The sequence below is a fragment of the Pleurodeles waltl genome, chromosome 9 (assembly GCF_031143425.1).
Source record: "Pleurodeles waltl isolate 20211129_DDA chromosome 9, aPleWal1.hap1.20221129, whole genome shotgun sequence".
NCBI lineage: Eukaryota > Metazoa > Chordata > Amphibia > Caudata > Salamandridae > Pleurodeles > Pleurodeles waltl.
In genome coordinates, this window is record NC_090448.1 from 157999231 (window position 1) to 158017517 (window position 18287).

The 18287-nt window shown below is 40.9% G+C and overlaps 1 protein-coding gene across 1 annotated transcript in view; it reads right to left on the reverse strand.

The window, feature by feature from the left end:
* The window catches only part of DNAH12 (dynein axonemal heavy chain 12), a 937015-nt gene that overhangs the window by 802739 nt on the left and 115989 nt on the right, over window positions 1-18287 (reverse strand). Inside the window, exon 12 of the mRNA XM_069206470.1 lies at window positions 14827-15005. Within this exon, the coding sequence (XP_069062571.1) occupies window positions 14827-15005 (179 nt within the window). The remainder of the gene's footprint in view (window positions 1-14826; window positions 15006-18287) is intronic.

Sequence of the window (18287 nt, forward strand, 5' to 3'; positions counted from 1 at the left end):
CTAACTACATCCAAATACCACTTCCTCTAAGTAAAATGGTATGACCCACACTTCAAATGTTGCAAATGTAAAGAAAGGATTATTCTAAAATGAAGCCAGAACATTAAGCTGACAGTGTACATAATATACATATCTATCATACTGCAAGTTAGCGATAGGTGCACAGGATGCCTGTAAAGTGCCATGCATGGGTAGAGGAAAGGCTGTGAAGTATAAATTCTAATATTCGCAAACTAGAGTGCAATCTGAATGACTGAAGTAGTATGCGTGCATATTTCAAAAGCATTAATAATACATATCTCTTTCCAATGTTGATGTCAAATGATTTCATTTTTGCCACATATTTGTAGTAGTGTCTTCAACAAATCAAATCTTGAACTAATTTCAAATGCCTGTTTAATTATTGACTTACATAACTTTACGAGTGTGCTGTATTAGTCAGCTAGGGATACATTCCAGAGCTCATTACATGTCCCAGGCTTAAGGCAAATACTATTAGTGTATGCTAATGGGCCTAACTGGAAACATTCATGAGCTGACAGCTCAAAGGTTTAGTAAGACAATGGGCAAGATGAGGGGTACACTTGTTATGGACTAACTCTCTTCCATCTGGAAGGTGTGAATGTTTACTTCTGTTCTGGTTCTATTCGATAGAGAAGTCCTTCATGACTCTACCTTTAGTAATCGTTGGGACAATTTGTCTACAACTTTCACAACAAATAAGGAATGTCTCCGTAATCTGAAGGTAATATTCGTTTCAGTTGATTTTTTTTTGTAACTCTGAAGGAGCTCTCTCAGAAAGGTCCTTCCATCATTTTTTTTAAATACATTTTATTTTAATTTCAGGTATAGATATACAAAAATAAAACAGGAATTATACCTAAGTAGCATTAAGCAATAACAATCCATTGTCTTCGGCTGGTCACATCACTATGACCTTGCTATGTTTGCCTTGATTATAGAATTACAAAACATTCAAATCACTTCCCGATAGATAAACACACTGAGGTTTCAATCATTTTGTATAGTTTATACATTATTAAGGAACAGTTCTTACCATGACTCCCGGCTTTCCTTTTACTTGGCTTACTATTCCTCTAAATACTGCCATATAGCTGTAAACCTTTTTGTACTCCCTACAGGTTTTGAGTATGCTTTTACATCTAACATTTTGTTCCACCAGTTCTGCATTGTAGGAATCGTTTGAGTTTGCCAAAACTGGAGTATTAATAATTTAACTACTGCAACAACTATCACTATAAAAAAATTTGTTGATATTTTGCGTACAGGTGTGTTTTCTCGGATACTCCAAACAGGACTAGGCTTGGATCCAGCTCAACCCTTGAGTTAGAGCTGTGATTTATTACCTTCTCTATTTCCAACCAAAAAATAGTTAATTTGGGAGGGACAGTCTAAGAAAATATGCAGCCAGTTCCCCTGCCCCTCCTGATGGCAGAGAAAACATTGATCGGGAATTGATGGAAACATTTTGTGTATCTTCTCAGGAGTGTAATAAGCCATCCACCTGGAAAGAAATTACATTATTTTATAGTTAGCTGCCCTCAAAGATTTGTACCCCACTTCTGAAATAATTCTCCAATCTTCATTCAATACTACAGATTGTGTTGTTTTGGAGGTATTAATCCTGAAATCTTTAATTATTTCAGAAGCGGATCGATCAGCTAGCAATCTATACAAGTTTCCTGTACCGAGTACTTTACTCCTAATTAGAGCCCTCCATATCAGTGTTCTTGGGTACTTGCCCACGGTATATTAGCACTAAGAAAATTGGAGATCTGAAAAAAGCTCTGAAAAAGTCTAGTTGCCATATTCCCCAGCCTAGTTTCGACCTCCACCCAAGTAATGTATCTACCTCTTAGAAGAAAATCCCCAACTCTTTGAACCCTTTGCTATTCCATTGAGCTATCCCTGTTTCTGGAAGGTGTAGGCCAAACTATTTACACTCCTGTAATTGTAGAAAAATATAACCTAATGGTATTTGATGTGTTTTACTTAAAATCTCTGCTGTTTTACTAAAATCACGAATATATTTATCTCAAGATTATTTCTGGAAGTTTCGTAGTTTTAATGAATGCTGGAAGACTTATTGCTGATTCTGCGATCATCCTATTGACCAAAAATATTTCCAGGGTTTCTCTGCTAATTAAGTATTGTGCCAATATATCCTGCAGTGCAGCCTGATAATAAACTTGAAAATTAGGAAGTGCCAAGCCCCCTTGGTTTTTATCGAGTTGTCTGACTGAGAGCCTCACCATTGGGTTTTTTTTCCTCCATATAAAACATTGTATCATGGAATCCAGTTCACGAAAATAAGAGCTATTTATTCCTATTGGTACATTATGAATAAATAAAAAAAAGGGGAGAATTGACATCTTGGTTAAGGAGACTCTCCCTATCAGAGTCAATGGGAGAACCATTCATCTGTCCAAAAGTGCTTGTACTTTTGCAAGCATCCTGGCATAGTTGAGGTTAAATAAATTACCATAATTCTTCATAACATAAATTCCCAAATACCTGATGGGTTTGGATGAATTAGCTTGCTGTTGCAAGGCATGAGGAAGATTCTCTGTTCCTGCGTTAAAAAAGAAGAACCTCTGTTTTGCTTCTGTTAATCTTATAGCCCCCATTTGAGTATACTCATTAATTCTATCCAGTACTCTTTGGATATTGTCAATCACTGGTTTTAAATATGAAATGATGTCATCAGCGAAGAGCTTAATTTTTGGCATAGCTGCTATTGGCAACATAATTTCATTCGAGCTGTGTATTATATGGGCCAGAGGTTCGATGAAAAAGGAGAAGAGTACAGGGGAAAGAGCACACCCCTTTCTAGTGCCTCTTTTAATCTGAACTGTGCCTCTGACCCTTGAATTAATGACAATTCTGGCATAGGCATCCTGATACAGCTGCCTTATCATCGACATAAATTGCGAGGGGAAGCCGAATTTGGTCAGGCTATATAATAAGGCTTCCCAGTTGACTAGATCAAAGGCTTTCTCTGTGTCAAGCATTATCATTACCGCAGGGATTTTATTGACCGAAAAATACTCAATTGCCTGTATTAAGACATTTGTATTGGATGTCATCAGTCTGCTGGCCATAAAACCGTTTCGGTCTTTATGTATTAATTGTTAAGCAACTGGTGTGATCCTAATAGCCCAGACCTTTGTTAACATTTTATAATCTGCATTCAGCAGACTGATTGGGCGGTTTCAATGGATTTTTATCCTTTTTCAAAACACTGACTATTGTTGATTCTTTGAATGTTGGAGGTATTTCTACACCCTTGAGTATTGCATTGCATAATTCCGTTAGGAACGGTACCAGCTCTTCGCAGAAGGTTTTGCAAAATTCTATTTGGGAGCCATCCCCACCGCAATTGTTTGCACTTGCCATTTTCCAGATAGCTCCCTTAATCTCAGATGGCGTAATCTTCTGTGCTATATCATTTTGAACATTTAACAGCATTTTTGGTAGCATAATTGGCTTGTAATATTGGTCTAACTGTGAGAGTTAAACTGTGTAATCAATCTCATAAATTCTAGAGTAATGTGACATAAATACCCGAGCAATATCCTTCTCATGAGTAATGATGGCACTTGTCTCAGGATCCTGAATTTGATGTATTGTGTGGTTTTCGTGTTTTATACAAGTGGTCCAAGCCAAGTATTTACCTATTTGTTGACTTTCTTCATAAACCTGCTGCTGATAAGCCCTCGAGCTCTTTATCAAGAATAAAAAAATCTTTTAACTTTGCTTTCGTTTGATTGAGATTACGCCTTGCCGCTTCCTGCTCCTGCTTTCATACAATCAACTGTCGCCTTGTCTATTGCCATCTCAAGTTTTTTACTTTCAAGCTCTCACTGTTGAGTCTGCGATGCTTTAAAACGAATACTCTTCCCCCTGGCTGTAGCTTCAAATGCCTCGCATACATTGAACACAGATGCAGGATTCTGATTGAGCTGGAACAACTCCTGTATCAATTTACTCGTATCTGTGACCCACTCCTGATTACGAAGTAAAGATCTATCAAACTGCCATCTGGGTCTCTCCTTGCTAACTGCCTCTAATTCTGTCATCACCATGACCGCTGAATGGTCTTAAAAAGCGTTTGCCATATATGCGAACCAGCCTTCTTCAACGTACGAGATATTAAAAAAAGACTATCTGGGAGGCAGTTTTACAGCGGTGTGAAAAGCAAGTGTATTGAGTGGCTACAGGGTTTTCTTCTCACCAAGGGTCTATTACCTGAAAATCCCTTTTTATTATATTCAAGATTCTTTTAGTTTCAGGTTTTAGTTGCCTTTTCGCCTGATTAGACGCATCTAATATTATATCTTGGATATAATTGAAATCCCCTCAAATAATAAAGGGGCCCGTGGCACTCATTGCTATATTATAGAGTTGCGCTAGTGGCTCTACCTCATCCATGATTGGGCCATAGTAATTAACCAGAATAATTTGAACTCCTGGTTGTATGACTTTGCACCAGATCCACCTCCCCTTGGGGTCTCTAATGACCTCTTTTATAATCCAACCGACTCAGTTACTCAAATATATTGCCAACCCTCCTACTGCCAGCCCAAATGAAGCGAACAGAGCTGCTGAGTATTGTTTTGGGTATATATTTTGGGACTATTACTTTTTAGATGGGTTTCTTGAAAATAAATGACTTCGGGATTGAATGATATCCGCCATTTTAGCATTGCCTTATATTTCTGCCTATTTGAAATGCCATTTGCATTAAATAATCTTAAACCTGACCATACTTTTTAGTTAGCTTGATAGTAGCCTTTTTCCAGCCATACCTAGGGTCTGCTACTTTGTGGAAGAATCTGAATTTTCTCAACCTTTTAGTCCCCCCCCCCCATGTGCAGTCCCTTACTCCAACCCTGGCCCCATCCCCATCCCTCCCCTTCCTCCCTGAGTGAGCTCAACTCGAGGCTCTCCCGCCTAGGGACTCTTAGAGTACTCCCCTCCCTTAATCCCACCCAGTGATCCTGCCTTGACGGTACTAGCCTGTTGTGCTGCCCTGCCCCATTACCCCTGCTGTGGTGCCTTGACATAACACCATTAACACTGCAGCATCCTGGAGGCATCAAGGTCTTTCCCTTTTTCGGACACTAAGTGGATTCTAAGCATTGTTTTTCAACTGGTTCCCCTTCATCAAAACATTACCAATTATAATCACAGAGGGCCACAGAGAGTAAAAAAATATTCCCTTAGTGCCACCCTGAGAACAGTTTTCCAACTAACTCCCCCCAAACCCACCACCCCTACCTCTTTGGCTCATACTGATGAGCAGACAGCTACTGACTTATGTGTTTATGGATTATTACTATATCCCACTCCCATCTGTAACCCGTGTAGAATTCAGAAACGCCTTGCAGCCCCATGCGAGCAAGCAGATAGCTACTGACTTTTAAAGCTTAGTACAATGTTTTTTACAACCCCCTCCCATCTGTGCCCCATAAAGAATTCAGAAACGTTTTTGCCACCTCCACTGTATGGAATATATTAGCATGTCCTTTATGAAAAAAAAATCAATTTTGATTGCTGGACCAGACCAGCTGGTGCCCCTATATTCTGGAAAACCTTAATCAGCTCTTTAAACTCTCGGCGTCTGCGCACTGCAAGTGCAGACATATCAGAGAGGATTTTAAATGAGTAGTCTCCCAGAGTTGCAGAGGTCCTTGCTTTAATGGCCAGAGAGAGAATTCTTTCTTTGATGCGATAATCTCCAAAGTTGACCACTATCGTGCGTAGCTATTTTGCACCGGGGGGGCTGGACTGCTGGGACTCGATGGGCACATGTAAGATCTGTCTTACTGTCGGCTAGGTCCATTAGAACATACTGTTTGATCAAGTCTGAGATTAATTTACTAACCGTCTGCCCAGTCTCTCTCGCTTCCAGTATCCCTGTGAACCTTAAGTTAGAACGGCGGGAGCGATTCTCAGCATCGTCGACCAGGATCTGCAAGTTGGTCAGTTCAGCTTGATATCTAACAATTGATGCTTCCATGTGAGATCCACCGTCCTCTAGAACTTATACCCACTGTTCGACTTCCTTAACACGAGTACTCAATTGCTGCATATTGCTGTTGATGAGACCGAGCTGGGCTTCCGTCCTACGATTTGCTTCCTCCTGTGATAGTTTTAATGCCTTAAGTTCACTAAGGATCTGAAGAAGCAGAGTCTCTGAAGTTGAGGAGCCCTCACCCACTTGTACTCCTCCTATCTGATTGGGGAAGCCCGCCTGGGGATGCCAAGAACCAGAACCAGAGCAGGCTGGAGAGATCATATTTTCCACTATTTTGCCAGCTTCTTGTTGCCCCGCAGTGTCCCCTATCTGTATTGAGTCTGGCATTGGCGAATAGTTTATTGTCCCAGGAGACATATAGGGGGTCTGAGCGTTGCTGAGTATTCGGTAAATTATAGGATAATGGAGACTAGCAAAGAGGTACTGAGTTACATTTAGCCCGCCCCTCCTCCGTTAAGCATTCCACTGACAATGCTTAGGTGATTCCTTGGCTCTTTGGAACCAATCGTGGTAAATAGAGGATATGTCTGTAGCTGGCCATTTGTGTTAGCCTGACCTTGTTCTGTCTCTTCGGAGAGGCACAGGTCTCATGGCAGGGTCTGTTCATCACAGGTGTTCTGCAAGTGGCCCTCTGTCCAGTTCCCAATTATATTTTCATTATACTCAGATTCCATATTTACTCCTTTTGCTTTAGAGGTAGCTTGATAGGTGCCAGAAGAAAGTGGTGTTTGAGAGGGGGGTTGCAACACTGGGGAGTTTGAGCGTGGGCTAAAGCTTTTTTCCCATGAAGTGGGGCGTTTGGTTTTTGGATTTTACGCCACCTTTACGTGTTTGCCTGTCGGACGTGCCTTAAGTTGGAGTTCGCAGGCAATCCTTTTCATAATGTGGGGTATCATTTTCTTCAAAATATAGCAGAGTCCCCCTTCTGTTAACTATCCACTACCGATTGATTGCCACAATCGGCACCCACATCTACATGGGCTGCTTCCATAGCACACCAAGCTGACTAACCCTGAAAGAGTACCTAATGCTCCCTCTGGGAGGGGCGGTTAATTTATGCGCAATTTGAACATGCCTCAGCTCCCTCCGCTATGACATAGGCATAGGCACTAGACAAGAAACACGTGCAAGAGCAATTGGACGTATACGGGGCGGCAATATCTATAAAATAGTTTAGTTGGTTGAGCGCCTGCTGAAGTATGCTGATGTAGCAGAAAAACAGTCAAATGTCATCAGAAATGTTTTTTCCTTTCGACTCACTCCTGCCCTCAGTATTGTCCGTGACCACTTGCGTGCTGCTTCTCCTGTCCTGCCCCGCCTGAGTCACATTTCCCAGTTGTAAGTAGACTCCAGAAAATAGGCTCTGAACTCTGAGAAGGGGCAAGGGAGGCTTCCCAGGCTCCTCTGGGCAGCAATTGAGCTAATCCATTACCACCGCTGTTTCCTCTGTGTTCCCGGCGTGGACAGCTTCCATTCTGCGTCCTCTGCCGTGCTGTTTTCCCAATACCTCAGTCGCTGCAGCGTTAGCCATGGAGCGTGAAGGGAGCTCCTCACACGGCTTCTCCTAGAAGATAATTGCAATTGGGTCCTTCCATCATTTTTATTCTTTACCAGAAATATCTTTTTACCAGACTTATATTACAGTACTAAAAAGTGATGGGTGGGTTTGAATTTACCTCTCTGTGTTCCATTTCAGCCCATCATTTTAGTCTGTGCCATTTCAGTGACCACCCAATACAAAAGAAACTTACCTGCCCCAAAGGTGACAGACCATTCCTAACTGCTAGGCCTTGACCCCTCTGCATGGAAACACAGGCAGTCCTAATCAAGTGTCCATTTTGCTGGCCTTATCTATGAGAGGCAGCCTGAGTCCTAATGCATCATGGTCGCTGTGACAAATAACTGAAGTTGTGCCTCACTGCTGGTACTAAACAAGGCTGAAATTAGTCATGGTGTGCTTTAGTTCCCATCTACAGCAGTTATTGGCAATTAGCTATAGCCGGATCAAGACTGATCAGCGTAAGCTTGGTCCCTTGGTCCCTGTCTGGAGAGGCGCAGTCAGCAAAATACATTAAGGGCTGGAATGTGGCCCAATAACGTACAGGGAGCTGAGCATAATTCAATCATTTTACCATCACTTTTTTGTTTTTCCTAATGAAGTGTCCTAAGAGCGACATATATGTCCAAATATGGTCCAGTGTTTGCTGTACTATAAGACTCTTATAGCACCTCAATAATGAGGCCCAACAAAGTTAAATCTTATTTTGGGTTGCCTTTGAACATCCCTGTTCGGAAGGGACAGGCCCTGGAAGTTAAGACAGGACTGTTGGAGGAAAAGACTTGGGTTGATTTCTATAAGATTGATCCCTGTCTGGTGTGGCACATTCAGCAAAACAATGATGCACTGGAAAATCGCCTGCCCAGTGGATGACCTTAAAACACGCATTACACCCCCACTTTTTTGTTACTGCATCATTTTACTGTGAAAATTGGTGATTTATGTGTGGGGATGATTTTAAGAATTTAAAAAATAACCAAAAGTGGTTTCATTTAATGGCATATTTGCATTGGTTCTTAAATAAACCAGCATAATTATTTAAATGCAGGTTTCAGATCAAAGAAAAGAAATGCAGACCCTGTTGTAGGTGCAAACAAAATACAATGGAAGGCTTTTTCCAGCTTGAAAGAACATGCTCCAAGGCTGTAACCACAATCCTAAATAAGTTCCCAACAAATATTGAGAACTGTGCTTCTGGTTGACAGTTTGTTTGCCTTCTGGGGAGGCTTTTACCCAGGAAATTTATTGACAAAGATCTAGAAAACCAGATAAGGAGACAGTTTCAGAATTAAGAGTGTCTTTAAATGTAAAAGAATTTACATTTTTAAAACACCATTAGTACTATCATTATTCGTACAACCCAAAAGAAAATAGATCATTGCAGAGTGAACCACTTTTATCTCTTTTACCACTATTTTGAGTAACACCCGCACCTGGCACTGAAAGTTCCTTGATTCTAGCTTGCCCATTCCTGAGCTAGAGCACCTCACTACATAGTTTTGTTCATTTTCTTCTGATGTATTATTTATGCTGGTATGCTATTAATATTTTTACTAAGGCCTGTTATTTTCTCATGATTTAGGGAGTCCAATTAAGTCATTATCACTTCCAGTTCTGGTCACTTCCAGTTCTGGACACAACTATAAAATAATAATTCCATGAAGAAGATTCTGTAACTATGTAGCTCGGGTACACTTTTAATTAATACTTTGGTATGTGAGCTCTACTGGACTGTCACATAAGAGCCTATTAATTGCTGTCTTAAGCAGTTGTACCTAGTAGACATACAAGAGATTATGTTTTTTTTTTCCCATAATCATTTATTTTACATAGTCTGTCCTCAGTTCGTGAACTACCTTAAACACCAGACCAGGAAGTGATGCCAGAGGAGGGTAGGGAGCACAGTCTATGGATTGCAGTAGAAAGTACTATTTTTCATTTATAATTCTTACATTGTTATACTGTTACAGAAATATCTTTAAGTAGAACAATTGAAATGCAAGGCAGATTTGAGAATGTTATTGTGAAATCCTGCTTTATTCCAGTCATCATTCATAACTTTATTCGATTTTGTATAAAATCGTACAAGTGTACAAGGCAAAAACATTTCATCACAAAACATACATAAACGACAACATATCATCATAAATATCTAAAAATCCACGACTGTTGAAAAAAACAAAAGGAAAAGCAGTACAATAACAAAATCAAAAACTTCCATTAAGGAAACAACGTTTGCAAAATCCTAGCACACAGAACATCATTTATGGTGTCTCATCAGAAGAAAACCTTACAGAGATCAAGAAGCAAATAGCAGCATTGTAACCTAGAATAAAAGGACAAATTAGACAGAGCCTAATATATTGATCTAAAACCCCAAGTCAGGTATAAAGAAACACTAAAACACATTTTTGGTGTAGATTAAAGCTGTATATATAAAAAAGCAGGTTTGGCCTGTCTTAAATCCGTGGCCTTAAAACATGGCGAAGAATATTAAATTTAGGAAAGATAAGAACAATGTGCATAGTTTCACAGATTGAAACCTGATCACAGGTGCAAGGCGGTAAATCAGTAATTGTATACCAGATACTTTTTGTACAAAAAGCAATTGATGAAATATGCGGAGTCTGAAATAGGTCAATAAGCGCTGTTGATGATTAGACATCTCTAAAAGAAGGTATGGTTCTATCCCACTTACTGATTTTACCATTATGTACTGGTGCACAAATTGTTTGGATAGAGCAGAAGCCTCCCTCTTGGTTGCCACTCTGAGAAAAAAGGCTTGCTTTAGTCAAACAATGTATTTTTTTAACGATGCCCTTGGGGTTAGAGAATAGCTCTGGTCTCCCAATGGCTCACAAATTTCCCCTAAAATCGTGTAACCAGGGTATATGGGACATATTATCCAATTTCAAACAATCCCATATATCTAACCAGTTGAGGCTTAACTCCTCCTTGAGCCAAACTGTTGATGGAGCACTGGAGCCAAAATTAAGCTTCTCCACTGTGCACCGCAGTAAAAGGGGGGCAGATTAATATAATCTGCGATATAGCTCATCCCAGCTCCTCATGGACAATCTCTGAGGCACTGTGTTGTCCTATGCCTAAAAAACCCTTCAGAAATGAGTTTCCTCCACCAGAGCTCGGGCAATAGTGGCATATCCCAAGGGCTCAAAGCCAAAAGTGGATATAGGGATACACTTTACTTTGTGAACTTCTAACAGGGTTTTCATTGGCTTCTGTCCCAGGTAGGAAGAAAACTTATTTACACTAGCAATAGCCCTCTTGAGACACCCTGTATTTATTTTTCAACAAAGGTTGTCAACTAAGGCCAGAATCTATTAAACTCCTACGTAAAATTGTCCACCTTGCTTAAAACCTGTCCCTGCACTGAAAAAAGAAAGAGGTTTAGTGTTCTTAGGGCCCAGGACCATGACGTGGGATTTTTTTTTTACAGTTGGTTGATAGGCCTGGACTGTCCATAAAATCTATAAAAAGACCTAAAAGCAGCTAAAAGCTCCTGGCTGTGCATGCGAGTAAAACCACATCATCTGCATACAAAAAAGCAGGGAGCAATCTCCCACCTGCTCTTGGACTGTCTAGACCCTGATCAGAAAGCACCCCGTCTAAACAGTTAATATATGTGATAAGAAGAAAGGATGCCAAAATACAGCCCTAGAAAACATCCCTCTTTAGGTTAAAGTGCTTGGTGCAATCCCCATTTCTCCCAAATCTGACTGAACCCGTCAAACCATGATGAAGATCCCTTAAGAAGGTAACCAGAACTTGTTCAAAGACATGCTTCCCAGCTCTGCCCATCTCTATTGACCGTTTCAAAGGCAGAGCGGAGGTCCATGAAAGCAAGATGTATCAAACCCCTTTTGGCTCTGGTAAATTTGTTGATTGAAAGATGTAAATTGAGGTTCTGCTCCACCATGTTCCTGCCAGATCTAAACCCATACTGGAGGTCAGACAATATGTTATGTTTGTTTGCCCATTGAGTTAGTCTCTCCAGAACGACCCAACCAATAATTTTTACCTGAACATCAATTAGCGAGATAGGTCCATAGCATGCGGGTTCCTTCCTGTCCCCCTTCTTGAACACTGGCACTATCACGAAGTGACGCCATACATCTGGCAAGGAGCTGCTAATGGCAGCATTAACATGGAGGGTGAGGAGAGGAGGCCATAGGTCCATTAGGGACTTAAACAAGTCCCCTGAGACCTCATTTGACCCAGTGCCTTACCTGAGGGGAAGGATAAAATTGAATTTCTTACCTCCTACCACTGAAACCTAAACTTAACTTTGTATGTAAATGGTGTAAGTGGCTCAGAATCCTCACCATGGTATAATGCAGAGAAATGATTCACCCAGGCCTGGGCTGGCACTATGACTGCCTGGTCAGATACCTGATCCTCTTTACAACCCTCCAGAATGTGGTGATATTCCTCATGGCATGAGCTGTCAGAAGGTCCTCCTATAATCCTTTCTTTAATTCAAGCACCCTGTTTTTAATGATCCACTATATATAGCTCTATGCTTTTTCACCTTTCAGCTATCTCTAGGTCTTTTTAAGCAGGTAGGAGCGCCTTACATGCCCTTGTGCAATTCTTATCAAACCATCTATAAGGGGCTGTGGTATCGGTCAACCCCGGTTTAGTAAGGGCAGAATTGTTATCTGTGCATAGCATATCAAAAGCCCTTAGGATACTGTCCTGAAACGCCTCTCCATCCAAACAATTCTGGAGGGCAGATTGGCAAGAAGAAGCCAATTCAGCATTAAGAACCTCAGGAATAACCTTGTCCCAGTTTAGTCTCCATCTCTGACCTTAAAGGCTAACTAGGGCTTTAAAAAGAAGATATGAATCCATCTGCTTCTTGCCCCAGTGAAAACTAGCAGAGAGACGGTTGTGATCACTAAAGATATTCTGGTCCACTGAGAAATTTTTCAGAGAGGAATATAGGACAGCTGAGACATATATATAATCAATGTAAGACTCAGTATCAGGACCTTTAAAAGTCAGGGTGCTATTATCTAAGAGCACTACTCTTAAATCCAACAGATTAACCAAGTTAAAATCTAGAGGCAGATCATTAATCAAATCCCCCTGTATCCTATGCTTGAGGTAAACTTGGTCATCATCCTCACTCTTCTGACTTTTGATACCAGTAACAATCTGTACAGGGGTGAAGGTTAAAATCTCTATGTATCAGTGCTGTATAATAAAAGGTATAAAAAGCTTTTAGAAACATCACCACATTACTGGACTCCTTTCCATAAATCGCAAAGTATACATTAATCCATAAAAATCTAAACTTATTAGCAAATATGAGAAGAACCCCAAGAATGTGGGAAGAATTGAAACCACTTCCATTTTATGGGTCAGGCCCAGTTCAACAAAGGCTGCAAAACTCCCATTGCTCTCTCAATGGAAGATGGTACTGAATTAATAGTGAAAAAGGCATACCCATCTAAGTAAAGACCCACTAGCATGTCCCACATCTCTTTGAAGCATATAAAGTCATACGAAATTAGCATCTTAGACTATTCAGGGTCACCAGATTTCCCTTGCACACCCGTAGTGTTCCACCTTAATGCCTTAAGCTTCCTGGATGTGGGTGTCATACTTGTAGGACCCTTAATAACAGTTTCTGGTCCCAGTCAGTCTTGATTATTGAGCCCACTCAACAATTCATATGGATAGGTCGAGGCTAGATTGGAACCTTTGGCTCAGAACGTAATTATGAGCAGGCACCACAGTATCCCCTTGGCAAGGGCACCGCTGACAGTTCAGCCCCAAGTTTGTGGACTTGTAAAAGAATCCCAATGGCAACACTGAGATTCTACTGGAAATCACTGGAATGGTCTGAAAGTTGACTAAAATAAAGCTTGCCCTGTGAGCATTACAAAAGTGGATGACTATACAATCCCCTGCAAATGTTTTAAGAGCACTACCAATCCACCCCATTCTTTGAACAAGCATGATTTCCTCAAATAAAGACTGTCTAGCGTCAATGGGGATTCTCACTGCAAGCCAGTGAACAACCTTATTCTTAAGTTGCTGGAAGTCTTGGCCAGGTTGCATTAGCAGGTGGACATTGGCTAGGGCCAAGACACATGGGGTGTAAGCTGGAGGGAGCTTGATAGAAGCAACAGAGGATGAGGGGCCCCAGGCAGGCCCATTTAAATCTTGCTGGACATGCCTTAGGACGTCAGGCTCTAAATCTGGAGCACAGATGCCTATCACAGGCCTTCCCCCAGCCCCCAAATTAGTATCCCCCTTTAATGCTGGGGGAACCAACTGTGCTGCAGGTACAGAGCCAGTAAAGTTGCACATAGTTCTAACTTCATTAGCCGAAATGCCAAAATTAACTGTCCCTGGGTGCATCCAAGTGTTGAGGGAGGATGCGATCCATTAAAACCAGCTTTTCCAAAAGAGGGATTTAACCCTTTCCTCCAGCTTGTCAAATCTTTGATTAAAATTCTCAAAGGCAGAAAAGATTTTTGTTTCCTATTGCTGTCTCTCAAAGAATGTGATGAAAGATATAGTTCAGGACATCAAAAGCTGAGAACCCACAGCGCAAATCATTTAGTTTTATCTGTTTATGTCTTTAACATCTCACCTGCATGGTCACATTTTCTTTGCCCACATTCACAAATGGTGCATAGTGTATGAATTATACACCCCACTATGATGATAAAGGTACTCACCATTCTAGTATGTCTTACCAATAGTATTAAGCGCAAACATTTGGTCTGACTAGCCAGCACAAACAGTTACTAACATGTTAGATACTCGCAGTATTCTCAAAAGCGATCTTGTGCACACTCCATAGGATCAGTCCTGTTCTCGTCCCTAACACTAACCTTACTTTAAACAGAATATCAACCATACTGGTAGGCAAGTGTGTGTTTAGGATTGGAACATTTCGAAATAGGTGATCTGTGAATAAGGATTGATAAATTCTCACTTAAATTCAATGTTCTGTCACCAAAAGTGCAATACAGAAACACAATGTTTTTTTTTGTGGGTGTGGGGGGGGTATCAGGTCTATAGGGAGAAAACAAATTAAGCCACTACTGCATTGGTAGTATGCTACCTAGAATGTGCATGTATGAATTATGTATTTTCTTTATTTAACATGGAACAAACACAAGCAATACCCATTAACAACAACAATCTAAATAACAAAATGAGTACTTACTTTTCATTTTCAGCCCTATGTTTTGCGACCAGGCTTTCAATCAGTGTATTTGCAAAGCTTTTGGCTTTATTAGCCAAACCTTGTTTCAGATCATCACAATCCAAACGCACCATCTTGAAATGTGCACGAGAATCCAGATTCATGATTTCTTTGGCAAGGTTGTGAAATTCTTCAATACGCTTCAAAGAACAATAGCAACATTTTAATCTTCACTTTATGTTTTGCTAAACCTAGTAAAAACTTGAAAAACTAGATTTAGTAGATGAAATTGTCTAGTTTAGTATAGATTATTGGAGCAGCAGTCTTATGCATTCTGATTTTTTGGGTTTGTGTTTTTACTGATCACCAAATGATACACTTATATCTTCACCGCGTGTGTTACCATTCAATTTTTCGGTTTGGTGTCACTATTTATCATATTAGGTTAGCAAAGCATTTAGAAACATTATTGATTAGTACTGTTGGCACATATCTAGAAACTGAAAACCAGACATTTATATTTCAGATGATTATAGCTGTAAAGTATTCAGCACGCAAAATATTTCAAATAAGAAGGAAATATGATACAGATGTTAACATAGTTCTTCACCATAAACACCCTTCATCTGTTCATGAGCTCGAACATTTTCTCCAATGGGGGATGGGTAACATAATAATTTAATCAAACAGATCTCTTTATTCCAACATCCTGCAATTTTAGCAATCTAAATATCGAACACTGTGTAGAGATACCTCAAAAAGCTGACTCAGAGACTCTTTAAATCCAAATAACAAAGGAAACAGATTTCCTACCACCCACAACCAAATCATTAGCTGGCATCCAAACACATAGATGAGGAGGTTGATTGCTATCAGGAAGAAGGGTATTACAGTACTACTATTTCATGCCGGTTCGTTTTCCTTTAGGCCATGGGATTATCTTAATTTTCTTGACCTTTTGGATGTAATAGTAACCGTTACCAGGGGTGGCTCCTCCGTTAGGGAGAAGAATCGTTGTACTGCTGCCAGCAGCGGCAGCTGAAACACTTTTACAAGAAAACAATAATAAACTGTGTTTATTATCGTTTTCTTGTGAAAGTGCGGGGCCACGGGGGAGACGAGCAGTGCAGGGGAGTGCACAGCACTCCCTCTTAGTGCGCATGTATGTTTGGATGGCTGTCTCAGGCCGGCCAAACACACTTGCGGAGTAAGCTCTCTCCAGCCCAGCACTGTGTTGCCGGGCTAGAGAGAGCATGCACAGCCTCCCAGTCTGCCTGGGAGCGCCCTGGCTGGGCTCTCCCAACCAATCCTGATGCTGCTCTGAGCAGCGTCAGGACTGGCCGCAGGGCAGGCTGGGAGACTGTGCCTGCAGCAGAACAGCGACGCAGTGGTGTCAGCGCCGGCGATCGAGGTAAGTGGGTTTTTAAAAATTATTTTAATATTTATTCCCCGTGCGCCGCCCCACCCCTTCCGCGAACCCTGACTGACCGTTACACCTATCTAAGAGAACAGAACATCAGAAAGACGACTTCTGCTCACTTTTGAAATTAAATATTCCTAGGAGGGGTCTATTCTACCTAGGGATCATCGCATAAATGTGATTAAAGACCAAATAATGCAAAACATGCACACTAATCTCCATGTTGCTGCATGTATTCTGGGAGGCTATCTCACAATAATGCCTTAGTTACAATCTTCTCCCTTGTGAACTACAGTCTTAGATGACCCAGTAGAGTTATGATCTCTCCATTAACCAAATGAACGAGTTACTTACCTTCGGTAACGACTTTTCTGGTGGATACATTAGCTACCTGTGGATTCCTCACCTAATGAATACTCCCATGGCGCCAGCATTCAAAGGAAATCTTCTTCCTAGCTTCTGCACGTCGACAAGGACGTCACATTAGCCCACGCGACGCCGTCTGACGTCATACAGGCAATAAGAGGTCCTCGCCGACGTGCCGACGTCAGTACCAACATTTTTTACGTGCATGAGAACAATAACCCAATGCAATGAAAGAGCAAGGCAACATCCCATAACATTGTAAATCACACAACATTGCAATAAAATGGCTATAGATTTAATATAACTCTCTTTTTTAAAACAAACAAATATATACTAATTATGTATATACACAAAGATATATATATATATATATATAGCAAAAACGAGATGTCCTCAATGAAAGATATATATAGATTTAATATAACTCTCTTTTTTAAAACAAACAAATATATACTAATTATGTATATACACAAAGATATATATATATATATATATATATATATATATATATATATATATATATAGCAAAAACGAGATGTCCTCAATGAAAGCACACTCCCAACTGGTTATAATAAGGGTTTTGAAAACAAAGCCAGCAACTCACGGTGATTCCTTGAAGCATTTTCATTTTTTCTGGCCTTTAGTAGTAAAGTCATCTCTGGACACGTGTTTCCGGGTAGATCCCATCATCAGCAGAGAAAATATAAAAAGTATTCCACCCTCTTGGGTGCAGCCAGTGCTGGATGTAATTCAGACAATCTCTTTAAAAGCACCGAGTGCGAGGCTCTTCAGCTAGTTTGATTAATTGCAGGCACCTGATGAATCCATTAAACTACCAGTCCTGCCCCTGTGGGCCTCTGTAATGGCAAGTGCACACTGGTTATAGTAGTCCTGCAAAGTCGTATTCCCCAAGTGGGTTGCTAGAGCCAAACACGAAAAAATGAAAAACAAAGTGCATAACCTATGTAGGCAAGTTCACAGTAAAATTGTCGGTTTTGCTAAAAATATCCCAACCATGTTGTTCAAATGTGACCATGAATCTAGACACAACGACCTGCTCCGATGTGCAGTGGGCGCTTTCCCGGCTGGACAAGCCGGTTATAAACAGCAAAAACGAGATATCCTCAATGAAAGCGGACTCCCAACTGGTTATAATAAGGGTTTTGAAAACAAAGCCAGCAACTCACGGTGAGTCCTTGAAGCATTTTCATTTTTTCTGGCCTTTAGTAGTAAAGTCATCTCTGGACACGTGTTTCCGGGTAGATCCCATCATCAGCAGAAAAAATATAAAAAGTATTCCACCCTCGTGGGTGCAGCCAGTGCTATTTTCTCTATGTTTATGTACCACATTGCGGTAGTATTGTCCGTCAGGACCTGTACCAACTGACCACGAAGGGAAGGGAGGAAGGCCTTGAGAGCCAGACGTACAGCCCGCAACTCCAACAGATTGATATGAAAAATCTGTTCCTCTGGAGACCAAAGCCCTTTGATCTCCAGATCCCCCAGATGAGCTCCCCACCCTAGAGTGGAAGCATCAGTTATGACCGTGGTCACTGGTGGTGACTGCGCGAACGGCTTTCCTTGTGAAAGATTGTTGCCCGCAATCCACCACTTCAAGTCCACAGCAGCATCTTCGGAGATCTTGACAGCACCTTCTAGATCTCCTTTGTGTTGAGACCACTGCCTTCGGAGGCAC